This window comes from Rhododendron vialii, chromosome 5a, assembly GCF_030253575.1.
Source record: "Rhododendron vialii isolate Sample 1 chromosome 5a, ASM3025357v1".
NCBI classification, from domain to species: Eukaryota; Viridiplantae; Streptophyta; class Magnoliopsida; order Ericales; family Ericaceae; genus Rhododendron; species Rhododendron vialii.
In genome coordinates, this window is record NC_080561.1 from 1,332,684 (window position 1) to 1,360,005 (window position 27,322).

General features: G+C 39.2%; 3 protein-coding genes, 1 long non-coding RNA gene and 1 other non-coding gene across 5 annotated transcripts; 3 read left to right on the forward strand and 2 right to left on the reverse strand.

Moving 5' to 3' along the window:
- Window positions 1-1,172: 1,172 nt before the first annotated feature.
- On the forward strand, window positions 1,173-5,177 carry LOC131325368 (glycerophosphocholine acyltransferase 1-like). Its single transcript, XM_058357593.1, has 8 exons — window positions 1,173-1,347; window positions 1,459-1,578; window positions 2,190-2,247; window positions 2,351-2,451; window positions 2,784-2,879; window positions 2,973-3,066; window positions 3,940-4,177; window positions 4,549-5,177. Exons 1-8 carry the CDS (start codon window positions 1,267-1,269, stop codon window positions 4,874-4,876), a joined length of 1,116 nt encoding a protein of 371 aa, XP_058213576.1. The 5' UTR covers window positions 1,173-1,266; the 3' UTR covers window positions 4,877-5,177.
- Window positions 5,178-7,355: 2,178 nt separating this feature from the next.
- Window positions 7,356-7,463, reverse strand: LOC131328145 (small nucleolar RNA snoR100). Its single transcript, XR_009200424.1, has one exon. It is a non-coding gene; the product is annotated as a small nucleolar RNA snoR100 (small nucleolar RNA).
- Window positions 7,464-7,535: 72 nt separating this feature from the next.
- On the reverse strand, window positions 7,536-19,204 carry LOC131325369 (ethylene-overproduction protein 1-like). The gene is made up of 2 exons (XM_058357594.1): window positions 18,924-19,204; window positions 7,536-10,141 (listed from the first exon to the last, which is right to left on the reverse strand). The coding sequence occupies exon 2, from the start codon at window positions 9,284-9,286 to the stop codon at window positions 8,789-8,791; it is 498 nt and encodes a 165-aa protein (XP_058213577.1). The 5' UTR covers window positions 9,287-10,141; window positions 18,924-19,204; the 3' UTR covers window positions 7,536-8,788.
- LOC131325370 (uncharacterized) lies at window positions 10,629-14,878 on the forward strand. Its single transcript, XR_009199672.1, has 2 exons — window positions 10,629-11,361; window positions 13,984-14,878. It is a non-coding gene; the product is annotated as an uncharacterized LOC131325370 (long non-coding RNA).
- Window positions 19,077-26,191, forward strand: LOC131326829 (uncharacterized). The gene is made up of 3 exons (XM_058359714.1): window positions 19,077-19,204; window positions 19,783-20,140; window positions 25,626-26,191. Exons 1-3 carry the CDS (start codon window positions 19,077-19,079, stop codon window positions 25,671-25,673), a joined length of 534 nt encoding a protein of 177 aa, XP_058215697.1. The 3' UTR covers window positions 25,674-26,191.
- Window positions 26,192-27,322: the final 1,131 nt, after the last annotated feature.

Here is a 27,322-nt window from a genome sequence, read left to right on the forward strand (position 1 = left end):
CAAGGGAAATAAGTACTTACGAGAATCGAATCTTGTTCATGTGCATGAAAGTACAAGAGAGGCGCCAATTACACTCCAACACATTAAAACCCGCATATCTTTTAGACGATTTTGGAAACTTTGTCCATAATTATCGTTGAATTCTTTTGATTTGGGAACAAGATTCCACAAACTTGTAAAATAAATTATTTGGTTATCCATAATTATAGCGCATGAAAATCGAAATCAGATCATGGCAGCAAGATATTCTCAAATATTCAGTAATGGAAAAGTTAAAAAGATGATTCAAGATGACCATAATATCTAGGGCAATTATTCATTGACTCGCCTCCCAAATTCTGAAAATTATTAGTAATTGATCCTTTAGCACCCCACGTGGTGCTCCAGAGACTATCTTCACCATGTATTAGTGTGAGCTCCATCACTAATTATCTGATTTCTATATCAATGTGTGATGAAAAATAATGGTGCTCTAGGAACATTGAATAATCACCCCAACACATTTTCTTGGCTACGACTCATGTCTTTGCGAGGTTAATACAACTGAGTTTTTTCATTTTTAATCCGAATGCAACGGAATTTGGCACATTTCTTTCGTTGTTTTCTCTTAATTTTTACGTACAAAATTTGAGTAAAATTTTTTGCTTCATATTTTTTGTCTCCACAGAAGGCATAAAAAAAGTATAAAAATATAGAGCAAAGTTTTTAAAAGATTATATATCAGACAAACAAAAAGATCCTAATATTTTGACCAAAATCTCGTAAAGATTAGAAAACAAACAACTAAAACCGTAAAAAAAAATTCCCCTACAAAGTTTGTCCAAAAAGACCCTAAACTCGGGGAGTATAATTTTCCTAATCTCTCTCTTTTGAACATCACGCGGATTCACACTGCACCGCTCCACAGGTCAAAAACTCCAGAAAATCGTAAATAATCAATTAAGAGATTAAATTGTTTTCATCGGCGGTAGAAATTTTATTTTTTTACTATCAAATTTTTCGATCATACCGTGCGAACCGTTCATTTTGTAAACCCCACATAATAGTGTATCCATGTAAAAAATAATTTTTGATTGGATATCAATAGAAGTATCAAAAAATAAATTATTAGTATTACATTAACTTAAAATTAGTAGGAGTATTATTATTAGTAACTTAAACAAAATCCCACGTATATATTCTAAGAGTCGCGCCATCACCTCCCTTATCGGTTCTTCTCTCAATCCATCGAATTTCTCTCTCAAGAATCGTGCACAGGTCAAGAACATGTCGAGCGACGAAGAGATTATGGACGATTTCAACGGGACCTCGTGTGACGTGAAAAATGGCCTCAAAGACCGATCAAAGGTGCGACAAATCTGAACTGCAGGGTTTTAGTTTTCTGGGTTCTGTTGGAAGTTTGATTTTTTTGGCTGTTTTGACAAGTTTTTCGATTTGGGTTGTTTCTGATTTTCGCAGAAAGTGGCTCAAACGAAAGAGATGTTGTCGAAACAAGCTGTTAAATCCAAGGAGATTTTGTCCAAACAAGCCGTTAAGATCGCCAAACGGGCCGAAGAACATGAACAATTCATCGAAAAGGTTTGTTACCTATAAAACCATATGCATTTCCCATATGTTTCTGTGTTTAAGCGGAGAGGACTTGTTGGCCATTAGTTTTCTTTGTCCAAAAACAGCTTTAAAAACTGATTTTGAGGAGAATTAATCTTGATGCTCTTAGGTTTATGGTATTTCTCAAAGTATAGACGGTATATGCTTGAGCAGTGGCGGATATCAGGGCCCCTGATTACATGTATTTCTACGTTCATAACAAAAAAAAGAAAAGAATCCACAGTATGTATTGCTACTGGCTAGTTATGAGAAAGAGACAAGATTTTGTGTATACACTTAACCGCCGTGTGGTATGGTTAACTGTACCTACAACCCAAAAATGGTAGATAACTTGGGGGTTTTTCTTCCAATACACATAGAAGCTTTATGAACTTTTTTTTCCTCAAAAGACTTGCAGGGGCCGATCTTATAAAACATTTCCAAATTAACCTCAAAAACTGTGCAGGGTCCTGCCACCCCCTTGTTTCCGCCCCTGTGCTTGATCAGATTGGGTGGCTGTTGTTGTATATCATAGTTCCATTTATTTCCTCAGTAATGAAATTGGAATGAAAAGTGGTCTATTGTATTGATGTTGTTTACAGGTGACTCATTTCTGTGGTGTTCTGGGTTTTGGAGCATTCTGCTTTCTTTTGGGTGCAAGTGAGTATAATCCCCTTTTTGATAGAATCAGTTAGTTAAGATTCTATTATGAGTTCTTGCTTACAGGTGGTTTATTTGTTGCTTGGTTAATTTGATCACTCAGGACCACAAGATATTCCCTACACATACTGTTTGTTCTACGTCATCTTCGTTCCTCTTCGGTGGATTTACTACCGGTATAAGAAATGGCATTATTTTCTTTTGGTAAGCTCTACCACATCTTCATACGAACATATATATGACTAAGGCGTATAGCGGTCCAACAAATTTCTTATTTTTGGCGGATTTTTATTTCATGAGCAGCATTTGAGTTTCTTGTAACTCTTTTCAGATGAGCATGCAGTACTAGCAAAGATGAAATCAAAGTAGTGAATCGCGTAAATGATTGGAAAAAGTTGTTCAATAGGGCTAGCAATATTTCTAACTGAAAGTTTAGTTAGTGAGCATATTTGTAGGCAAAAAACTAGATTCATTGCTTCCAATATATCCAAGTGCATGTTCCACGGGAATGAAAACATCAATATTTCGTTTTGCAGGATTTTTGCTACTATGCCAATGCTATCTTTTTGGTCACGCTACTGTTTTATCCGAGAAATGAAAAGCTTTTCATGGTTTGTTTCTCATTTGCCGAGGTAAGAAATGCTTCCTGGTTATATTTGGGCCATCTCAATTGCTTTATATATTACTCTCTTAATACTTAATGGAGGTTTTGAATATGGCTGCAGGGGCCATTAGCATGGGCTTTGATTGTTTGGCGCTGTAGCTTAGTTTTTAATTCTGCTGACAAACTTGTAAGCGTCCTTATCCATCTTTTGCCCGGTGAGTTGATGCTCTCTTTTTGCTTGATGTTAGGCTGTCAATTACATCTCATCTTCTTACTGAGAAAAGTTTGTTGTTTCGATGGAAAAACATTGTTTACCCAACTTAACATACACTTTACCTCTAGCAGATTTGCTCAATTAATGGAGTAATTGCAAGCACTAGTTACTACTGCTGTTCAGTTATCAGGACTCAGTTTTTTTTTCTTTTCTTTTCTTTTCATTCAATCCGTTGTATAGAACTGTTCTTGCATTTACAAATGCTAATCTGATAAGAGGGTAAAATTTACGTGTTCTCTTGCTTAATTCTGTAACTTACAAAATGGTGTAGACAAGGGTTGGCCATCGTAAGTTTTAACTTAAGACTTTTGGTGCCTATAGGCCCTTGTGGATTTAGGAAGGCAGAATAAATCTCTTCATCAACGCTAACATGAGATTACAATCATTCTGCGGAAAAGAGTGCAAAATTGGATGCTTTTGAACGGTAATGGTCAAAGAATCAACGTGTGGGGCTCACTGTAATAGCTAAATGTAGTTTTTAAATTTGTATACATCCCTCTATCGCAGTTTCCTCACTGAAATTAGGCTATGAACTCGTACTCGTATAACATAGGCTAATATCAGTTGAAAACAGAGACCTTCAACTCCTAATTCTGATTTGGTTGGCTTAAAACTCTTTTGCTTCTGATAAGAAAAGAATCTTCAGCGGCTAATTATCTACCTAATCACAATGATTTTCCTGTCTAACTTACTGAATGCATCCAATTTGTTTCTGAATTCTGCTGATTTTTTTCTGCATGGCATTCATACTCTAGTAACAATATCCAATCAGTTATCAACTGAAAATAACACAGAGGTGTTTTTTTTTCTTTAGGGATTGTTTTCTTCACAATTCGATGGTGGGATCTGGTATTCTTTGAAGCCATGCATCCTGAAGGAACTGCTCCAAGAGCTTCATGGCCTTATGTAGAGAGTAAATCATACCTGTGGACATGGCTATTTCTAGTACCCTTGGCTGCTTACAGCCTCTGGCAGCTTCTATATTTCCTCATAGTAGATGTCCTGCGTCGCCAAAGGATGTTAAGAGATCCTGAAGTCATGACTTCTTACAGGTTTCTAATTTCTCTTGCTGATATATCTCATAAAATGTATACTCCATCCATCCCTTTTTGGAAGTACATTTTGGGACTTTTAAGTTAATTTATGTTCCCCTTAAAAGTGAGGTTTGATTTCTTATATTGCCCCCCAATTCTCCACTTTTAAAACTACTTTTATTGAAGTTTTGAGGTTAGTTTTGCAAACCTACACACTTTTTCTGTGGAATTTTTTTAGAGGACTAATGTTTGGGGGCATTCAAAACAGAACCCAGTACTAGCAATAAGGGACCGAGGGAGTAAACCATTTCCTTTGGCTGTTGGCATTGATTCTTTGGCTGATTGAATTGTCTATTTGTATGGTTGTTGGAAAATTTCTTGTGCACTAGGGAACTGTCAAAAAAAGCGCAGAAAGCTAATAACATGTGGTGGAGATTAAGTGGTTTGCTCGGGGAACAGAATCGTCTTTTCATGTATATTCTGCTTCAAGCATTGTTCACTGTAGCAACCATGGCGCTTACAGTCCCCATATTCCTTTCGTATCGATTACACGTGATTTTCCAAATACTCAAGGTTTCTGCGACGATATGGTACGGAGGAAGCTTTTTACTTGAAGTGATGCCGAAGCAGGTGATCCTTAAGGAGAAGAGAAAAACAGAAACTCAGCCTGGACAAACCCAGCATGATCATTCCTCAGTTGTGCAAGAAGTTCAATGAACACGATCAGAGGCATGAATCTCACTAGTTGTACACGATAATTTTGATAGTTTGATTTGTATGCAATTTTGATAGTTTGATTTGTATGCAATCGGACGAAACCTTGTTATGGAGTGTTGGTTGTTTAAACCTTGTTATGGAGTGTTGGTTGTTTAGGGTCTTAACTTGTAGTTTTAGTGGTAGATTTGGAAAGTGGAACTGTATTATTTTCACATTCAACATGTTTTTGAACTCAAACTGGATGTTGGAAGACTGGGAATTTGCATTTCGATTCAGATAGTAACGATGGACAATTGGAGGATTGGATGGTTTGGAGCTGATAAGGATTATTCAGTGACACTTTAGTTCTTTGCATGAAATGGATGGTTATGCTCAAAGATGGATCTGGACAGTTTATATGAATCAATTGCTTCACTTTGGGAACTGCTCCATTGGTGTGACTATAATTAATTATCCAATTGAGCAAAATCCAAATTAGCTCCATGACAATTCATTTATCCACAGAATTCATCTTCACCGGACTAATTGGATTGTGCTCAATAGTCTTTATTTGATTGTAATACGCATAGTGGTATGAATCCTATATAGAACAGACCCTGTAGAAGACTTCGCGATGCTGACCGTATTCTTGTAGTTACCTCATAAAGTTTTATCATTGAATAGCTTTTTCATCTAAGCGCATGACTGCTAGTTTCACCTTCCGTGCATCCTCAATTTGATCGTACTCAAAAAAAATCGTTCACACTTATAGATCCATCCCGTTGGACCTCACCAGTGAAATGGGGGAAAACGATCTTGGTATACCTGGTTTGGACAGAATTAGAGTTTAGGAGGGGTGGTTTTTGTTCAGCGTTGGATGATTCTACCAATTCTGACTTCGGGAGGTACGTTTTTGGAAGCGATTTGACCGCATTTCAGGCTCAGGGATGTGATCAGTTCCTCGAGTTGATTGATAGAGTTCGCCAGGAGCTCGTCCTTCTCCTTGAGCTGACGAGTTGATTCCTCAGTCCTTTTTCTGTTCTTGAGCTCGTGTTTCCGCCATAGCTGTGTCCGAGGACGGATAGCTCTAGTACCAGTGATAAGGGATGGATGAATTACGAAGAAACTGGAAGAGAGAAGAAGAAGATGGCGATGAATCTTATTGAATCTTATTGATAGAGGAGGGAAACAGTTAAGCTCCAAGCTCAGAAGAAGCTAGTACTATTAATTAAGGACTTCGGCATCCTCTTTTGCCTCACTTCCATGTCCTAGTTGAGTATACCCCGAAAACTAAAGCACTCCAAGAAATCACGTCTGGTTCACATTGCATCGAGTAGTTTAGGGGCATTCTTTAATAGACTGCATTTGACATATATAAACCAAGGGCGACTGAAACAAAGGGATCTGAATTGATCCCAGATATGACGCAAAACCATGAACCTGTCAGCTTTGACGTTGGAGGGTAAAGAAATCGGAGGAAAAGCCTTGATATAAATATATCAAAATAAACTGAGGACTTGTATGAAATTACCCCTAAATGGAGTATTGAGTTTTGAGCAAGCACATATCAGAGAGTGAAATCAGAGGTGATTGACGTAGAGTGAGAGAAAAATCTTGAAAAAAAAACTATCAAATAAAGACAGTGTCCCGCAAACGTGAGTTCCATATTGGCTTAAGATCGCGTCTAGACTCTTTTAGCATACGAATTGTATTGTGATGAAATAGTGTTTAGGAAAAACGAAACGCTTTTAGGAAAAATTAAACATGCCAGAGAAACAAGTAACGCGGACACACAGGGAACGTGAGTCTAGGGACAGACTTCGCTGGTTGAACTTGCGAAGTAACAAGAATCCTTTTTTTTGGCAATTTTCAAACTTGTTTTGGAATTAATTTGATGATCGGATTCGTCCTTATTTTATAAATTGTCGATTAAAATGTTTATGTGAAGTATAAACTCAATCGAGTACCAAATGATTATTAATCGGAGAAGAAGAATTCCAAAAAAAATGAAAAAAAGTTAGCCGGGTACAATTGATTACAACCCTGGTTAAAAAAGAAGACTTCTCCTCCGTTTTTGGAAAATTTCGACCTTAATTTGGAATTATTTTTATGATCCGATTTGTCCACATTGTAGAAATTGTAATTTGGAATGATTTTGAAAAATATCAAGTCACTCGTAAACTTCTTGGTATTTAATCGGAGAAGATATATATCGAAAAAACTTGAGAAAAAGTGAGCAAGAACACTTGATTACAACTTCAAAAGACTTTTTTACTCCCTCCTCCTCGTCGTGTTATAACATCGTCGCCTGTCCGAGTCGACCTTCACCGTCGCCGTTCCGACCACTGAATCAGCCGGCAGAGTTGTGTTCGCGACTCGAGAATTTTCTTCCATAGTTGGGGGTATGGGCGGGGGAAGATTGGAGATAGAACTAACCTTTTGGCCATATGCACAGAGTGACTGCTCTCAGAAAACTACTGAAACAGTGGCCCCCTATATTTGTTTTGCTGCAGAACCATGCCCTCAAATCAAAGTCAAATGGCATCAGAAAGGGCAGGCTAAGAGACCTAATTCAATTTCTGTGCATGTTACCATAGTTCCTTCATTGATAGTCCAGAGCATCGGTATGCATAAAGGTTAGGTCTGACGGACCGACGCTTAGACCTACACCCACACTGGGGACACGTGATGTAACAAGTGGAAGCTGATGTCCCGAAAATTTCATAATGATGGACATTACGCAACTTCCCTGACCCTAATCTGAAGTGGAAATGCCCGCAATTGTGTCTGGTCACAGTACCAAGGACAGTTGACTAAAAAGTCCACATTTATACGAAATCTCGACAGGGTAGAAATTCTATTGGAAAATAGCTGGGAGTTGACCTTCATTATGGTTTATGCTCTTGTTTCAAACTTAAAAGGCACCATATTACACTTGGATTGTACTGCCATAAAAGAAACTTCTAATCTGAATTTGGCAATGACAATGTGCTACTTTTGATCATGTATATTTAGCAAGTTCCACTCATACTGTGTTTCAGGTACTCACAATATCTCAATCTTAATTCCACTTGCTGAAGGTATATCTAGAAAATGTAAATCAAGATATGATACCAGGGACTTTACTCTTCAGCTTCTCCCTTAGGACACTTGAAAGGGTTAATCTTTCCATGACATTCTTTATGGCAGAGTCCATGTGTTTCATGCACGAGTGTCTAGAAACCTGCCTCGTTAAATTCTCTTGAGAAGCTGATGACTACACATAACACAGAACACAAAGGCAGATACCGGTTCTTCGTAGGTGAGCTCGTCAGTGGCATTGATCACAATCAATAGCAATTTCTTGTCATTTAAACCCCATCTGAACCAAAGAAAGAAAGAAAGTAAACCAACCAAAAAATAAAAAAAACAAGTTCATAACTGTCGGTGCAGTTCATAATTGGCTCTTTTCTACCACAAATGAATATCATTGATGCTTCACTTGTAGCGGTAAGAATCATAGTTCTGCATCATTAGTCGATAATCTCCCCAAAAGTCCAAATTTAAAATGAGTGACTTTAAAACATGCACTGTAGTGATTCCCAATTTTTGCTGAAACATAAATTGAGAGAGAATCATATGGCATCAACAGTTTCTCTTAAGCTAAAGCATCCCACTGAAAAACAGAAAGTTATGTATCCAAGAGCAGAAAGAATATGCTTGTCACAGAACCACTTGGAGTTGAAAACATAACAGAAGAATTAAGTTGTGTAACACATCACAAATTTGAGCTAGCCATACTTATCGTAATAGGCGGAGATACTGACGGAGGCGTACGAGGCTTTTCCCCTGATCTTTTGCTAACACGTGGTGCACAACAGCTAGAGAACCAATATCATCAACGCAGGACCACCGATCATAAAGCTGCATCCAGCAATCAGCTTGACTCCACTGCTAAACATGGTGGCGGAGGAACTCTACCAAGTGGTCCCCATGCAACTTTCCATGGAACATCATGTAATTAGGCTCGAAGGTCAGAATTGCCTGGACATCTATCAAGGCACATTCATAATCCCCCTTTGAAATAGAAAACCAAGCACATAGTTCAAGACAATCAGGAGAGACCCTATAACCAATTATTCTGTTGATCTCTTGGATGCCGGCATCAACATTACTTTCCTCCATCATCAAAACAGCCCTACACTTATACGGGTAAGGAAGAGTGGGGTCCAATTCAGTTGCCGTATCCAAGTCCATCATCTTCTCTTTCCCACTACAGTATAGAGATCGCTCTTGATACATCCATCCAGCTGGTGAATAATCAGAAACGAGTGAGTTCATCATTTTGTAAGCTTCATATTTATGACCACGCTCATACTTAGTCCTTGCAACCCCTACTAATGAATAAACATGACCGGCCTCAACTGCTTCTTCAAACCACTTTTTGGGCATCCTTGTATTCCTGCCTTTCAAGCATTACACAACCCAACTGGTGAAATGCAAGTTGTTTTTGCCAGCTTTCAGATGCACACTCTCCCAACCTCTCAAATAGCATAACAGTCATATTCAATTGCATATCCTCGTCCATAGCAATTTGGCTTAAAAAGTAGTTCAATGAAAATGAAGCATGCCCAGCTAAAGCTAATCTTTCCCTAGCCTCTGCACTACAAAAGAATCTCATCACATTTGGGTTATGTACTGAACTTGTCAAAAAAGGATGAGACATTTCGATCCTCCCACATTTAGCGTACATGTCAACCAATGCACTGCCCACGTACACATCACCAGAGATCCCACTTCTGATAGAAAAACCATGAGTTGCCTTCCCATGCATCAATGTTGCAGTGTGGTAAAATACAAGGGATTACCCCAGCAATCTGCATCTCTCTGAATAGGTCCAAAAGCCTCCATGTCTTTGCCATTTTGACAACAAGGAGAGATCACTGACGTACAAGACATGACATTCAAATCTATCCCTTTGTCCTTGAGTTGCCTAAAACCATCAGTGCCTCATCCACACAGCATTTTCTCTAAAGCACTAGTGTACTACAAGCGCCTATATGTAACAAGTCCACTTCATGAAACACTTGTGGCATCTGTGAACTACCACTGCACTTCCCATACATATCAATAAGGGCACTAACAATGCATTTGTCCGATTTCATTCCCATCTTGATCACAAACCCATGGATTTGACTGCCCAAAATCGACTCAGTTTTGTTCGATCCCTTTATTCACCATGTCCTCAAAGACCTCTTTTGCCACACTCCCATGTCCAAGTTGAGCACACTCCGAAAACTATAAGCACTCCAAGAAACCACGTCTGGTTCAGACATTACATCGAGCAGTTTACGAGCATCCTTTAATAGAATGCATTCGACGTATATATAAACAAACCAAGGACGACTGGACAGAGGGATCTGAATCGATCCCGGATACCGACGCAAAATCATGAACCTGTCATCCAAGCGTTTACGTTGGAGGATAAAGGCATCGGAGGAAAGGCCTTGATAAAGCATTCATGAAAATAAATTGAGGACTTAGTATGAGTGAATTGAGGAGGAGGTTGTTTTGCATCAGTGAAATCAGAGGTGATCGACGTAGAGCGAGAGGAAAATCTTGAGAAACAAAATAAAACTATCAGGTATTGATAAATGTTCTATTGAAAAGCGTAATCGCGAGTTCCGTATTGGCCTAAGCACGATGTGTATTGTGAAGAAATCGTGTTCAGGAAACACGCTTTGTGGAAGAATAAAACAAGTCCGGGATATAAGTAAGCGGGCTTAAGAAACGCGAGTTTGGTTGTACACATACTTCGCATATTCAACCTGAGAAGTATGAAGAAGAAGGCTTCTCCCCTTTTTTGGCAATTTTCAACCTTGTTTTGGAATTTATTTGATGATCCAATTCGTCCTTATTGTATAACTTGTCGATTATAATGTTTATGAAAAGTATGAGTTCAATCAAGTAACAAATGGTTATTAATCGAAGAAGAAAAATCCCTGAAAAAAATGAAAAAAAGTTAGCTGTGTACACTTGATTACAACCCTTATAAAAGAAGAAGGCTTCTCCTCAGTTTTTGAAATTTTCGACCATATTTTGGAATCAGTTTTACGATCTGATTTGTCCACATTATAGAAATTGTCAATTAAAATGAATTCGTCAGATTTCAAGTCAATCGGATACTTCTTGGTATCTAATCGGAGAAGATATATGTCAAAAAAAATTAGAAAAAAATGAGCCGGTAACACTTGATTACAACCTTAAAAAGACTTTTTTCCTCCCACCTTCGTCCGTTATAACATCGTCGCCCGTCCAAGTCGACCTTGTCGCCGTTCCGACCACTGAGTCAGCCGGCAGAGATGTGTTCGCGACTTGGGCGATCGGAGCTGATGAACTCATCCACGCGGCCACACCCATCGTCTCTTTCTCTCTCTACAACAACGGGTGCATGTTTGCTATTTGTGGCTCAGAAGACTCAGAAACAGAACCACTTCTGCAGCCAAGAATGTGAGGATCAATCTAAGGTACAATAAGCGGTTGTTGCGTCTAATTCAATTTCTATTGGCGCACATTCTATAATAGCTTTTCGGGTTTTGATTTTATATGGCTTACGACATTAGAAATCGATACTACGGTATATGCCTCCCACGTGTTTGACATTTGGCTTCTGAAGAAGTCCTTTTCCAGCCTATGGTTTTTGTGAAGTCTTTTGATTCAATATTGTTACTTAGAAAAGCATTGAAAGATGTGTTGGACAGATGTGGATAGCACAAGATGCCTCTTATAAACTTGAACTCCATTTCTAAATTCATAGCTTTTGCGGTTGGTTGTGCGTGGTAAGGCTTCTACTATAACCTCGTATTCGAAATGTGAGGTTAGACCAATCTTTATGTCGTATAAATCTACCGGACTCATTGTAAACTTAGCTCTATATAGCTTCAGATCATTTATTGGTTGCTTGTAATGGTTTCGAGTATTGCAATGCTTCAGAAAGACATTTCACTACAAAGAGGAAGAAGATGGCTTCACTTTGACAGGGTTGGCAACAAGCCTAGTTAAACAAAGTAGCGGGTTATTCACATAATTTTGGGACTCCGCATGGGCGCAGGGTAGGTTGCAGTTGCACATGAGTCAGGGTGTTGGATAGCATTTAGTCTGAATACCTGGTGCAAGAGTCTGTATTTCTGAAAATGGGAGATTTTATTTCTCTAGATGTTGGTTCAATTCTGTTTTCTAGCTTTGGCTCTCCAACTATTACTTAATTACTTGGTTCGAGTCCTGCACGTACACCACAGGCTTCTTACAAGTATGCTATACCAAGAGAGAAGTGGACTGTATTTTCCCATCTAAACGTATGGAAGAGGAAGGCTAGTGTGAGTGTTGAAGGTCTTATGGTCCTTGCAAGGGCCACCTTACTAGAATTTTGGGGGTGGGTAGTTTCTTTACCTTGGAGGATTAAGAAGCCTGGAAATTTGTAGAGGCCATGGGCCATTTCACTTGCCCCTCGGCCCCTGATCCTTTGGAGTCTAGTTTTATAGGTAAAAGAATAATGTGCTGAAGCATGGTCATGAAAATACTAACCGTTTGGAAGTTATGGAACAGTATTTAGTGAAGAAACTTTGGTTTTCCTATGTCGAAGTAGTTTTAACGCTAATAGTCAGATGAAAATGATGATTTCTGCCTAATTAGAATGCAGACTTCCTTGGCTATGTGGTTGATGGGTTTGGTTCAGAGATCTGGTGATTAAAATTCTTGGGTAGTGGTTGGCTGGTTGCAATAACTAACCAACCAATCATGATTCTCAAGCCACTATACATTGCAGAGCTTCTAGATTACCTATTTTCCTTTTCCAAATCATTTTTTTGAATAATTTGCTAATTTTTTGAATTAATTCCTGTGCTGAATTGGATGGTACTTCTCCATGAGATTAGTACTGTCCAGACTGGAACTTTTCCGGAAGTAGCACGCAATAAAAGATTGTTCATCTGCAGCAATGTTACTTGGCCGATGAATTCCGAGTGAACTTAATTGACAAAAAACTGTTAAGTTGGGCTTGCTTCTACTGACCTCGTGTTAGTTGTTTGGCTGGAAGCTGAAAGCTTGAAACCTGTACGATAATGGGAACCTCGCGAGGAATATATAAATAAGGGTACATCCACTTATTTCCTTGCTTAAATGACCTAACCACTATGCCAATTAAGAATATGAGACGCCTGCAGTTTTTTTGCTTGCTTTTTTACCCAATTAAGTGTTCAGGTAATTGGTTATGATTCAGTGATTATCTATTCGAAGAACCTCATGGACACTCATCTCTGTAGGGAAAGGAACTTATCCAGTGGCAAGAGCGAGGAATCTCTAACAGTGTGGGTCAATATTTAGAAAAGCTAGTTGCCATATCTAGTAGCATTTGATCTTCTTATTTTCTAGTCGAATTTGTATTACTACTATTAACTTGTTAGTGATTGATTGCCCTTAGGGGAGCAATATTATGCAAAAAATATTTCGATATTCATGAATTATGCATGGAAGTTTGCAAATGTGTATTCTTAATAGAGAAATGTGTATCGAAAGTAGCTTTTTAGGATGGAATGAATATTATCTACTCTTATGGCTGATGGTTAGTGAAATTCTAGTGTTAAAAAGAGGGTTAAGTCATAGCTTCAGGGGGATTGCTTCATACTTTAGGCTTAGGCAATTTCATTTATGTTATGGGGTCGAATTTGCAAAATGTCGCAAAATTCTAAAGTTCATGGAGAAATGTACAAGTCAGTGGGGTCTCTAGATCCCACTTGACCCGTGGTAGCTCCGCCCTTAAGCTTAACTTTATTTTGTAGTTCTGTAAGGAGCTCATGGAAAATGTATTTGAAGTTCTCTCTTATTTTTCATAACCATCAGACACGGGCTTGTGGATTTTCTTATATTGATTTTCTGTATTTGCTTGTAAGACCTTTTTTCCCTTTTGGTTTTTTTCCTGTTTGAGTTAACATACTGGAGACAGATCTTATGCTGGTATACTCATTTTCTGTCATGAAGCTGCTTTTCACATGCATGCACTCTTGTGCCCAAGCGTTGTGTTGTCACTTAATTATTGCCAGATTTGGTTACTTTTTCTGTATTACTTAACTATATTTTTTGGGCTCATGTAGGAGTTGGAAGGAAGAGTTGGCAACATTCCCTACTAGCTCATCTGCTGGTGCATTAGCTTTATCGTTGCAACTTGCAACATTTAAGGATTGCGAAATTGCTGGCGAAGATATGGCCGCACATTATCTCCCAAGAAAGCTTTGCCCTTACAGAATGGGCGAGTTGGGTCTTTTACTGGGAAGCTGGACACTACTGTTGTGAAAGAGTGAGTGGCGACTGTGTTGCTTGAGTAAACAGTGTCATGGTAGATGCCTGCTACGCAATAGCAACCAGCTCCCCCCGTCCAAAACGTCCATCGCCACTATCCTAGCCAAAGCCTTTAAGTGGGAGTTCATTGTGCAGCCAACCCCTACTGCAATCCGTACCCAGCCCAGCCATGCCCTTCTCGGATGGAACTCAATGTTGATGGGAGTGGTAGCGCTACAGATTCAGAGGCAAGCGCTGGAGGCTTAGCTAGGGATTGGAAAGGAAATTGGATCACCAGGTTTTCGTGCAAACTGGGCTCTGTCCCGGGTCTCTCATATGAGCTTTGGGCTATTTATCATGGACTCAAAACATTTCAAACAGGAATACATATCCTTGGTGGAAATCGAATTAGATGCCGCTAGTGCTATCAATGTAATCAATTTATTACAAGCAATCACCAACTTCACATCATCACTGTTTGCAGGCCCCTTCTCCAAGAGCTGGGCAATCCTCCGGTTAAGCATGTAATGCAGGAATGCAACAAGTGCGCTAGCCCAAGAAGCGAAAGTGCACCGTTTTCCTTTTTTAGTTTATCTTGCAATTCTGTATATCTATTAAATTCCAAATGTTGGAGGACCAGAGAGGTGCTTCTGAACCATGTACTCTTATTTCTTTTCTTTTCTTTTTTCTTGATTAATTAGTGTTTGCTAATTCTCTTAGAGCATTTCATACATCATATAGGAGTTTCACACATAGCTCACGGTAAATCCGAATGTGAATATATGCTTGCTAGGTGAATGTTCCACTAAATATGTTGGATACAGAGTCCATATCCTTGTCCGAGTGTTGAGTGTTTTAGTTATTTGGAAACGTAGGTCATGCCCATGCTTCTTATCGTTATCATTGTGAAGTAGAGAACTAGATCATACTCATGATGTCAGAAATCTCTGCAGCTGGTTCTTTTTTCTCTCTGGTAAGTTGAACTTTTATGCATATGGTCTTGCCACCCACATTTGGTTTGAGCTGTTCAACCCTTGTGGGTGTGTTGATGATGAGGAACCTCTTGCCCCCTTATGGGAGACTATCTGCACTTTGGAGTGTATTCCAAAAGAATCTCAAACCTGTCATTCTCTAGTCTAGCTAACCTTGTATGTTTTTGCCATGTGCAAAACCTTCAACATGTGAGATATGCAAAAGAAAATATTTGACAATAAAGTAAGTCCAACGACCTTGTTTACCTTTTTTGTTGATGGATTTTTGAAGCAATCCTTAGCAGTAATGAGGAGTCCAAGCTGGTGCCATTTTATTTATTTCTATCACTCGGTGTTAGAGTAGGTTTTCTAGTCATTTTGTCAACTTTATCACTTTGATTTCCTCCAGACATCACATCCCTAGTTCTCTCTATGCAGCCGGAACACTAGACTATGTATATAAGGTTCATCGCTTTCTTTAAGCACTCTATCTTTCATTTTACATAGCATGATATTTTGTTTGGAAGATAAGCTAGTATGGAGTTGTATCGACATTAAAAGGAATATTTGATCTTAGATATGCTTGCTTTTATTACAAGCAATCACCAACTTCACATCATCACTGTTTGCAGGCCCCTTCTCCAAGAGTTGGGCAATCCTCCGGTTAAGCATGTAATGCACGAATGCAACAAGTGCGCTAGCCCAAGAAGCGAAAGTGCACCGTTTTCCTTTTTTAGTTTATCTTGCAATTTTGTATATCTATTAAATTCCAAATGTTGGAGGACCAGAGGGGGTGCTTCTTATTCCCGAACCATGTACTCTTAATTTTATTTATGCTAAGTTTATGTTTAACCCAAAAAAACAGTGTCACGATGAAAAAAATAACCATCTGTTTTTCATGTTAAAAACCTCTGGGCCAGGTGGTCAGCCTATTGGCAAATGACAAGAAGCTGAGTTCTTGATTATGTTGAGCCATATTCCCCAATACCTGCTAAATGCTGACTTCCAACACTTCCATCTCTTAAAATAATGGGCAATATATCAGTTTCAAATTTCAGAAAATGGCAATTCCATTTTCTCCTACGAAGCTTTCAGTTTCCTGGGAGACAATAAAAACATGTCCAAATGAGATCGCACGAGATATTGTTATGTCCACGTATCAGACAATGTCTGTTTGAACTAATGCCAAACCAAATAAATTCCTCCTTAAACCTATAAAACATATCTTCTCTAAGTGGGGTTACTGAGACTTTTCCTGAATTGTCTCCCACAACAGTCATCAAAGCAAGCATATCTGAGGTCAAATATTACTTTTAATGTCGATACAACTCCATATTAGCTTATCTTCCAAACAAAATATCATGCTATGTAAAATGAAAGATAGAGTGCTTAAAGGAAGCGATGAACCTTATATACATAGTCTAGTGTTCCGGCTGCATAGAGAAAACTAGGGATGTGATGTCCCGAGGAAATCAAAGTGATAAAGTTGGCAAAATGACTAGAAAACCTACTCTAACACCGGGTGATAGAAATAAATAAAATGGCACCAGCTTGGACTCCTCATTACTGCTAAGGATTGCTTCAAAAATCCATCAACAAAAAAGGTAAACAAGGTCATTGGACTTACTTTATTGTCAAATATTTTCTTTTGCATAACTCACATGTTGAAGGTTTTGCACATGGCAAAAACATACAAGGTTAGCTAGACCAGAGAATGACAGGTTTGAGATTCTTTTTGGAATACAACCCAAAGTACAGACAGTCTCCCATAAGGGGGAAAGAGGTTCCTCATCATCAACATACCCACAAGGATTGAACAGCTCAAACCAGATGTGGGTGGCAAGACCATATGCATAAAAGTTCAACTTACCAGAGAGAAAAAAGAACCAGCTGCAGAGATTTCTGCAATCATGAGTATGATCTAGGTCTCTACTTCACAACGATAACGATAAGGAGCATGGGCATGACCTACGTTTCCAAATAACTAAAACACTCAACACTCAGACAAGGATATGGACTCTGTATCCAACATATTTAGTGGAACATTCACCTAGCAAGCATATATTCACATTCGAATTTACCATGAACTATGTGTGAAACTCCTATGTGATGTATGAAATGCCCTAAGAGAATTAGCAAACACTAATTAATCGAGGAAAAAAGAAGAAGAAATATGCTACCAAATCTGAACTTTTGGCCTTATTCCCATCTACTTAAGACAGAAATTAACTGAAACCGATACTTAGACACATACTCGAACTCGACACTTGTACCCAAGTCCATGACATTAGGAAGTTATAAACTGGTTAACAGAGATTGCCAATGCTAATTATGACCATCCTCCACAGAGGACCAAACTCCTATTGCAAAGCCGAACCAGACATGACGGACACTTAACCTTCGCACCAAACTAGTCCTTTGTAAAGGTAGTGTGAATTTGAAAGGATAAAAAGGAGGAGACATGACTTCCCTTGGACAAGAATTGATTAAATATGACCCAGTGCAACTTTCTAACGAGTGTAGTAAGTGATAAGTGACAATATCTCCTCAAACCAATGAAACAACAAACCATAAGTCAGCAAGCAAAGGTAATACCTAGACGGGCCAGACCTAAAGCATGAACCCTGAGTATACAACATCACGACCATTCTCTTTCACAAGATTAATACAGTATTTAGAAGTTGTACCCATTCCATCTGAAGTTAGAGCCCTGTGGAAGGGAAAAATAACAAAAAGCGAAGAAGAAAGAGTCAGCACCATAAGAAATTGAAGGAGATAACTGTGGGCATTCTGTAATAGAGAGGGCATAATATAAATTCTTTCTAAGGGTAAAAGAAAACCATAGATGCTGAAATCTTAAGAAGTAGAGATACCAACGAAAGCACCATCCATTGTTCTGAACAATAAGGGCTTATTTACATTATCTGGGACTGGTGTAAAGCATGTAGACACTGTGTATATTGTTGACTTTGATGGGCCCAAACAAGCAGGAAGAACGCAATGAGAAACACGAGTGTGTAACGCATTCTCAGGGATAGTTAAAAGCCATGATATAGCTTGCCTTGGTGTCATAGAACTTCAAAAAGAATCGTGACTTCGGAACAGACAACTTGGTTTCAAGTATCGCGGAAATTGCAGCAATAAGGTTCTTAATTCACATCTGGAGTGAGGCTCCCAATGGAAACCAACTAGCTGCTGGCTGCTCAGTTCCACCAAAAGCCATGGGTACTGAACCCTTCAACACAATCATCACATACTTTAAATAAAGAAACAAAACCTTCCTTTTTAAACCAGGTTGTGGGAAAAAGTGGAGTTCCAAAACACGTCCGACAAATAAGTAATGCGGTTGTACAAAACGCGAGTTCGGTAGTGAATAGACTTGGCATCTTCCGTGTGCATAACTGACTATGTCAATGTTATTCTGCCTCTAAATGATGAGACTTTCTTCCTCGAAGATGTTAAGTCTTTTCTGAATTTCTCCAGCCTTGGGTTAGCTCCTAGTGGCAGTCCCAAATAATTAGGGAGTGGTTTAACTTTGCACCTCATCAACACTGCAGCAAAATCTCTTGTAGACACCTCATTTACCCCCACACCACTGACCATACCTTTATGATAATTAATTTTTAACCCAGACATTATCTCAAAACTCCTTAGTAGCCCCTTGATAGCAGTAATTTCTTCGATATTTGCATTTCCGAATAGTACGGTATCATCAGCAAATTGTGGATAAGTTAATGGCATCTCCCCATTGCCCAAAATTGAGCATATCCCGTAAACTAAAGCACTCCAAGAAACCACGTCTGGTTCAGATATTGCATCGAGCAGTTTATGGGCATCTTTTAAAAGACTGCATTTGACACATACATAAACCAAGGACGACTGGATAAAGGGATCTGAATCGATCCCAATACCGACGCAAAGCCATGAACCTATCATCCATGACGTTGGAGGATAAAGGCATCAGGGGAAAGGCCTTGAGTTTTGAGCGCAAGCATAGATTAGAGAGTGAATCAAGAAGGAGGAGGAGGTTGGTTGGATCAGTGAAATCAGAGGTGATCGACGTAGAGTGAGAGGAAAATCTTGAAAAACAAAATAAAACTATCAAGTATTGATATATGTTCTATTGAAAACCGAGTTCCGTATTGGCATAAGCTCGCGACTGGAACAAGCAATGTGTATTGTAACGAAATCGTGTTCAGGAAACACGCTTTATGGAAGAATAAAACACGTCCGAGAAACAAGAAAAAGCGGGCTTGAGAAACGCGAGTTCGGTAGTAAACATACTTCTCATCTTAACTTGCGAAGTGTCAAGAAGAAGGATTCTCCCCTTTTTTGGCAATTTTCAAACCTGTTTTGGAATTAATTAGATGATCCAATTCGTTCTTATTGTATAACTTGTGGATTATAATGTTTATGTAAATTATGAATTCAATCGAGTAACAAATGGTTATTAATCGAAGAATAAAAATATAAAAAAAAAATGAAAAAAAGTTAGCTGAGTACACTTGATTATAACCCTTATTAAAGAAGAAGGCTTCTCCTCCGTATTTTGAAAATTTCGACCTTATTTTGGAATTATTTTTATGATCCGATTTGTCCACATTGCAGAACTTGTCAATTAAAATGATTTTGTTTGATTTCAAGTCAATCAGATACTTATTGGTATTTAATCGGAGAAGAAACATGTCAAAAAAATTTGGAAAAAAGTGAACCGGGAACACTTGATTACAACCTTAGAAGACTTTTTTCCTCCCGCCTTCTAGTCGTAGTCCTTTATAACATCGTCGCGTCCAAGTCGACCTTCACCGTCACCGTTCCGACCACTGAGTCAGCCGGCAGAGGTGTGTTCGCGACTCGGGCGATCGGAGCTGGTGAACTCATCCACGCGGCCACACCCATCGTATCTTTCTCTCTCTACAACAACGAGTGTTTGCTGTTTGTGCCTCAAAAGTCTCAGAAACATAACCACATCTGCAGCCAAGACTGTGAGGAAAAATCTAAGGTACAATGAGTGGTTGTTGCATCTAATTCAATTTCAATTGGCGCACATTCTATAATAGCTTTTCGGGTTTTGATTTTATATGGCTTACGGCATTAGAAATCGATGCTAAGGTATATGCCTCCCACGTGTTTGACATTTGGCTTCTGAAGGAAGTCCTTTCCCGGCCTATGATTTTTGTGAAGTCTTTTGATTCAATATTGTTACTTAGAAAAGGATTGAAAGATGTGTTGGACAGATGTGGAAAGCACAAGATGCCTCTTATAAACTTGAACTCCATTTCTGAATTCATAGCTTTCGCGGTTGGTTGTGCATGGTAAGGCTTCTACTAGAACCTCGTATTCGAAATGTGAGGTTAGACCAATCAGGCCTGGCCCTGTGATTTTCGAGGCCCTAGGTAGGGTTTCGAAAATGGGGCCTCTCATTTGTTAGTATAAAAATTTGTTGTTCACTATTAGGAACAAACCAGCTCTGTAGCTTGGTGGTAAAGTGGTTGTACCACTTACATTGGTACCTTAGGTCGCAAGTTTGAGCCAAGACAGCTGCATTTTGAAACCTTTTTTAGTACGGGTAACAAAAATGGCCTTCAAAATTAAAGTTGCCAAGGATCGAACTTGTGATCCCTTGTTCAAAACAAGCACGCCTCTACCACCGTGCTACATCAACCTATTTGTAAAATAATTTGCATACATAATATTTAATACGTACATCCAACTATTTTGGGGCCCTATTATTGGGCCCAAAACGGGAGGCCCTAGGCGGTCGCCTGGTGGGCTTATGCCCAAGGCCGGCCCTGAGACCAATCTTTATGTCATATAAGTCTACCAGACTCATTGTAGACTTAGCTCTATATAGCTTCGGATCATTTATTGGTTGCTTGTAATGGTTTCGAGTATTGCAATGCTTGAGAAAGACATTTCACTACTGAGAGGAAGCAGATGACTTCACTTTGACAGGGTTGGGAACAAGCCTAGTTAAACCAAGTAGTGGGTTTATTCACATAATTTTGGGACTTCGCATATCCACGTGCTGCAGTTGCACATGAGTCAGGGTGTTGGATAGCATTTAGTCTGAATACCTAGTGCAAGAGTCTGTATTTCTGAAAATGGGAGATTTTATTTCTCTAGGTGTTGGTTCAATTCTGTTGATTATTTCTAGCTTTGGCTCTCCAACTATTACTTAATTACTTGGTTTGAGTCCTGCACGTACACCACAGGCTTCTTACAAGTATGCCATAGCAAGAGAGAAGTGGACTGTATTTTCCTATCTAAACGTATGGAAGAGGAAGGCTAGTGTGAGTGTTGAAGGTCTTATGGTCCTTGCAAGGGCCACCTTACTAGATTTTGGGGGCGGGTAGTTTCTTTACCTTGGGGGATTAAGAAGTAAAATCTTGCGCACCTGTGCTATTTACGGGAAATTTATAGAGGCCATGGGCCATTTCACTCGCCCCTCGGCCCCTGATCCATTGGAGTCTCTTTTCTCCTAGTTTATAGGTAAAAGAATAATGTGCTGAAGCATGGTCATGTAAATACTAACTGTTTGGAAGTTATGGAACAGTATTTAGTGAAGAAACTTTGGTTTTCCTACGTCAAAGTAGTTTTAACGCTAATAGTCAGATGAAAATGATGATTTCTGCCTAATTAGAACGCAGACTTTTTTTTCTTTTTTTTTTGGGTAAGTTAAGATTTTATTACCAAACGTAGGAGCTATCCCCTGAACACAACATACAGACAAGGAAAGAGAAAAGGGTTAGGAACAAGCTCCCTCCCCTAACAACATATGAACTAGAACAGCTCTAGACTAGAAAACACCCTACTAACAAAAACAATCAACAGAGAACGGCACATGAAATGTTCCAAATCAGACATAAATGTTGGTGAGCAGCTGATCGCTTCATCCGCCACAAGCTCAAACAACTTCTCAGATCAGCAATTACTCTCTGAAGGACCTCATCTGGATTTGCCCGTTTCCCTTGAAACACCCTGAAATTTCGTTTCCGCCATAAGTGGTACAAGGTGGCTGCAAGGGGGAGTTTGAAAAGAGCATGAAAAATACCCTCACCCCTTTGTTGGATACTGCCCAATCCATCTCCGGATCAAGGCTACCTGGAACTCTATCCACATTATTTTTGGCCATACACTGTTTCCAAACATAAGAGGAAAAAGAACAGGCGAAAAAAAGATGATGATGGCTCTCAAATTCTGCTTCACACAAAACACACGAATTTTCAGAGATAACCCCCCAGGATTGAAGCCTAGCTTTGGTAGACAACCTTCCCCACGCAGCTATCCACTCAATAATAGCCCATCTAGGCACATGTCTTTTAAACCAAATAGCTTTCCACCACCGAATTTCAGGCGGAGGAATACGGAACTCCTGCCAAGCTGATTTGACTGTAAAGTTGCCACTTGGGTGCAATGTCCACACCACAGAATCCCGCTGAGCAGGATTAGGGAGCCAGGAATTTGGGATACCTTCTCTTATCCCATTAAACACCCTATTCCTACTGTGTGGCCAGAACCAGGTGCCATTCCGAATAATTGAGGCCACTCTAGAGATAATACTTCTCAGTAAATTCTCGTCCATTCTACCAGCAAATCTGTCTTTAAGAATTCCTAAAGGATGCCAATTATCAAGCCACAGAAAAGTGTCATGACCATCCCTAATGATGGATTTAATCCAAGGCTGAACATCCAGACTTCCATTGTTATGTGGTTGATGGGTTTGGTTCAGAGATCAGGTGATTAAAATTCTTGGGCAGTGGTTGGCTGGTTGCCATTTGGTTCAGTCTTGATGGTACAAAGCGATGGTTTACATGCTTTTGTGTCTCAAGTTGTTTGGCAAGAACATTCCTGAAATCTAGATGTTATAAGAGGGACATGGAACATCTCCGCTTCACGTCATGTCTGCACTATTGTTCACGGATTTACTGAACAAGCTTTCCGATCAAAAAATAATCCCAGTTGGCACTCCTGCTTATGGAAAGCTAAAAGGGCTGCACACGAGCATATGTTTCTGTATCTTGACACTTTATGTAGGATTAGGAGAGAGAGCACTGGGGGCGGGGCCTAGCATGTAGTTAGTGTTCCTTGTAAATTTTTTACTCAACAGGTAATTTATGAAGAGGAGAACATTAGGGCTTTCCTTTTTATTTATAGCCTAAGGTCAACTTTTGGTCTTCATTTGGGAGGGCAAATGCTCATTGACATAAGTTTTTGCAAACTACGCACGTATGGCACATGAACTGTTAAAATGGATGGAGATCTATAAACCAAGTTGGGGTTATGTGGTCAAGTTTAAACCTCAGGGGTAAAGTGCCGGTAAAGTGGACCTTTCCCAAATTCATACGTATCGTGGTCTAGTACTTTTGCACCAGTACATTTTTTGTGCATCATTCGCTGGTTGCTTTTAATTCAGCCTACTTGTTTCATTTTTCTTCTTTGATATGCTTCATGGCGAACTACCACGACCTATAAATCTTGATTCGGGTGTATTTTAGGTTTACATCATCCTGAATTACTGTCCAATTGGCGAAATTGGTGAGAAAAGGAAAGAGGCTAGTAGGGAAACAAAAACAAGCCTAAGGGTGAAGTTTGGGATAAAAAAAGAAAAAAAGAAAGAGAAACAGAAAACAAAATTGATAATGGCATGGCTTCTTTCCATCTTGTTTGGATAGTTCATGAGGAAAAGAAGAGCAAGACGTGTTATTCTCTCCCTTGCTTGGAAAAGATAAACGATGAATGAGAGACAGTAGATAGTTTTATCTTGTGCTTATTAGGGAAAGGAATATGGTTTGTTCCCATTTCTCTCCTCGAAAGCTATCTAAACTGGTGATTATGCAGGAGAGAGTCCATTCTGTTTTCTTTCCTATAAAGTTACTCCATCTTTACTTTCTCTCTACTCTCATCAGCACCACAACTGCAGTGAATTTGTTCCTCTTCTTCGGTGGTTCAATCTAGCCGAGTTTGCAATATAGTCGATCTTATGATGTCTGATGAAAAAACAATCGTGGTCAAAGCAACTATCGAGTTATTGTGTACATAAATTTTGGGAAAGCAAATATGAGAGGGCTGTGGACATTCGATGGAAATTACGCTTAAGCGAAAGGGATTGTGGAAGCTGATCACCACATGCATAGACAAAAAGTATTGCTGTTTTTCTCATTTACAATGGAGAGTGCTAACCTTTCAGTTTGAATTTCAAAACACCACCCCATTACATTTTGATGACCACACCCCATTACATTATTTCCCCACTTGAAACCCACCTCACCCTTTGTAGAACATTCGATGGAAATTACGCTTAAGCGAAAGGGATTGTGGAAGCTGATCACCACATACATAGACAAAAAGTATTGCTATTTTTCTCATTTACAATGGAGAGTGCTAATCTTTCGGTTTGAATTTCAAAACACCACCCCATTACATTTTGATGACCACACCCCATTACATTATTTCCCCACTTGAAACCCACCTCACCCTTTGTAGAATAACTATTTGGTGGTCTTGGGGCACCGCCACATGGTGCCCCAATACTTCTAAACTCTACACATTTTTGAGGAGTCCACCGCTAAGTGTATGGACTCCACAAAAACGTGTGGAGTGAGGAGTGTTGGGACACCACTTGGCAAAACCCCGTCGAATGCAATTGTAGAAGTTCTTTAGGTTTTTTTTTTTTAATTTTAAACTGACAATAAGATTATAAGTACATAACCTTTTGATATCTTTTATCTTTTAGTTGAAAAGCTTGTTGAGCTTTTGACGTGTTTTTTGTTGAACAAGGTTATCAATTGTCATTCCTATTGATTTTTTTTTTATAATTGGTAAGAGAATTTATGCTTATGAATGACCCTACGTTTCCAAAATCCTAGAGTCGCCACTAGTGTCAGACAATCTGTAATCCGATAGAGATTTATGAGTACTAACCTGTAGTTTTCTTCGCTCCACCTTTTTCTTTTTGAGTAAGCCCCGCTCCCCAAGGGGTCCCTCTCTGGTACAATGGCTTAAAAAAATTTCCTTAGTTCTTTTTCCATTTGTTGTCTCCCACTTATGGAGAATCTTGCTTTTCGAACTATTTTCAGGAAACATTTTTTTAGATCCTTTGTTCGATGCCCAATTATAAAGGTAAGAAAGCCATCGACGGAACCTTTGGCAGCAAAAGCGGAACCCGGTGGTCCCTGGATTCAAGCTGTTCTTCCCCCTTCACCGGGACCAATGGGAGCTAATGATCTCTATTCGATCTCCGAAGCCAATATTGAAGCTCCAAGCTCAGAAGGAGCTATTAAGGACTTTAGCTTCCTGTTATCATATCCAAATGCTTACTCATACAATCCATCGTTTTTGTGACTTTTTCTATTACTTATATCTATCTTTTGTGCTTGCTTCTGACCCGATTCTGCCTTCGACTTGTACCAACAGCTACCTAGCCCCGTCTCTGACTAGTGCCATTTAACTGACCTACTCGCTGTGTTTTCAATGGACGAATGCAGATTATCATGGAGAAAGAAAGGCCTGGTTCACATATGGGCTCGGAGTAAGCCCTGGACGCCGATGGTGACACTGCGGTGAAATACAAAGGGATGTTTTTCAAAGTAAACCTTTGAAACGGATTTCAAGAGCAATTAGCGATTATGAGCTCTCTCTTTCCAAGGGGTCCTCATAACACTCAGTTGCGGAATTTGAATCTATCAGCAGCAGTATTCTCTGCCGGGTAGCAAGAACTCACTTCAGGAGTAGCAACCCCACCCTAAGGGAGAGGGACTCATCGACAAGATCTAATACAGAGTAGGGGCCTTTCTTTTTAGCATTTCTATTCTGGGGCCTGTGTTAATTCCCTGGAACAGCCCTGAACCTAATCCAAACATACCTCCCCAATCACAAGAATACAATGGTTTTACATAAACCCAGATGTGTACTTGTAACTACGGTTAGCTCCCGAAGATAAAATGCGAAGAGACGAATGGAATACAGAGTGAAAGGATGCATAAAGTCGCTCCCGCAAAAACTTCAATTATGTTCTTAAAATGTGGAAGAGACGTATGCTGTTCTTGTGATAGTTTTGTCTCATGGTGGAGCCCGTATTTTGACCCAAGAGGGCCCGGCTTAATAGACCATAGCTCTGCCCTTGCTTATCCTTAACCTGAATTAACTTCCTTTGAAGGAATGGAACCAGATAGTGATTTGGTTGCATTCACCTATGAATCTTTGGTCTCTTTCACCGAGGGATTCAGCCCAGATACCCAAAAAACAACTACGTCAATGAGTCATAATTAACCAATCACGATTCACAAGCCACTATACATTACAGGTTCTACAAAGCTTTTAGATTAACTAAAGGTGGCAAATGGGCGGGTTGAAACGGATCACGGGTCGAATATGGATAGATTGTAAGCGGGTTGAAACGGGTTGGGTCGAATATGGGTTAAGTCAAACCCAAACCTGACTTGACCCAACCCGGGTTTTTTTATTTTTTTAAAACCCTTCCCCGCTTCCTTCTTTTCCTTCTCAAAAAAGTTAAAGTATAAGATGAACACTTTGTCAAAAAAGTTATAGTCGATCAAATTTTGCTAAAAATGGTCCAGTTATTTTTATTAAAAGAAAAAATATGTTAATATCATTTTCCACAATAACAATATTTAAACCGGTGGATAGCAAATTCAAGACACAAAAATAAGAGCATAAAATATATAAGGACTGGGAATGTGAGTGCGATGAGACTTAGGAGTGAGCTCTCACCATAAGCTAGTAAAAAAAGATGCGAGTGCACTCTTGACTGAGATTCAGAAGCTTGCTCGAAAAAAAAATGATGCAAGTGCAATTTTGTTCAAATATGTTATATGGACCAAAAATTTTAAAAAGAGTTAAGATAAAAATCACTGATACCAAAGATTTCGAACCTTTTTCTTTTATAATAAAAAAAATGTTTATATAAGCACCCCCAATTTATTCTCACTGAGTCTATTTATATTGTTGTAGTTACTATCAATTGTAAAGCACTGAATCATTTTTCCAGCCCTAGCTCTCACACATGGTCCATACAACTGTACAAGGGGCCTGTAAAAGGGGGAATTGGATTGTAGCGAGAGACGGGAGAATGGATGGGTTTTTAAAGTTGAACCCATTTTCAATCCATCTAAACCCATAAAATCAGTATGTTTATTAAGTTGGCTCAATTAGAACTCATATT

Coding starts and splice junctions, on each gene's coding strand:
- LOC131325368 (XM_058357593.1), top strand. CDS start 1,267: ATGTCGAGCGACGAAGAGATTATGGACGATTTCAACGGGACCTCGTGT. Junction 1,348..1,458: donor GCCTCAAAGACCGATCAAAG/GTGCGACAAATC, acceptor TGATTTTCGCAG/AAAGTGGCTCAAACGAAAGA. Junction 3,067..3,939: donor CCTTATCCATCTTTTGCCCG/GTGAGTTGATGC, acceptor TTTTTTCTTTAG/GGATTGTTTTCTTCACAATT.
- LOC131325369 (XM_058357594.1), bottom strand. CDS start 9,286: ATGCCCAAAAAGTGGTTTGAAGAAGCAGTTGAGGCCGGTCATGTTTAT.
- LOC131326829 (XM_058359714.1), top strand. CDS start 19,077: ATGACGTTGGAGGATAAAGGCATCAGGGGAAAGGCCTTGAGTTTTGAG. Junction 19,205..19,782: donor TCAGAGGTGATCGACGTAGA/GTGAGAGGAAAA, acceptor TTTGATTTCAAG/TCAATCAGATACTTATTGGT. Junction 20,141..25,625: donor ACTGTGAGGAAAAATCTAAG/GTACAATGAGTG, acceptor GGACGAATGCAG/ATTATCATGGAGAAAGAAAG.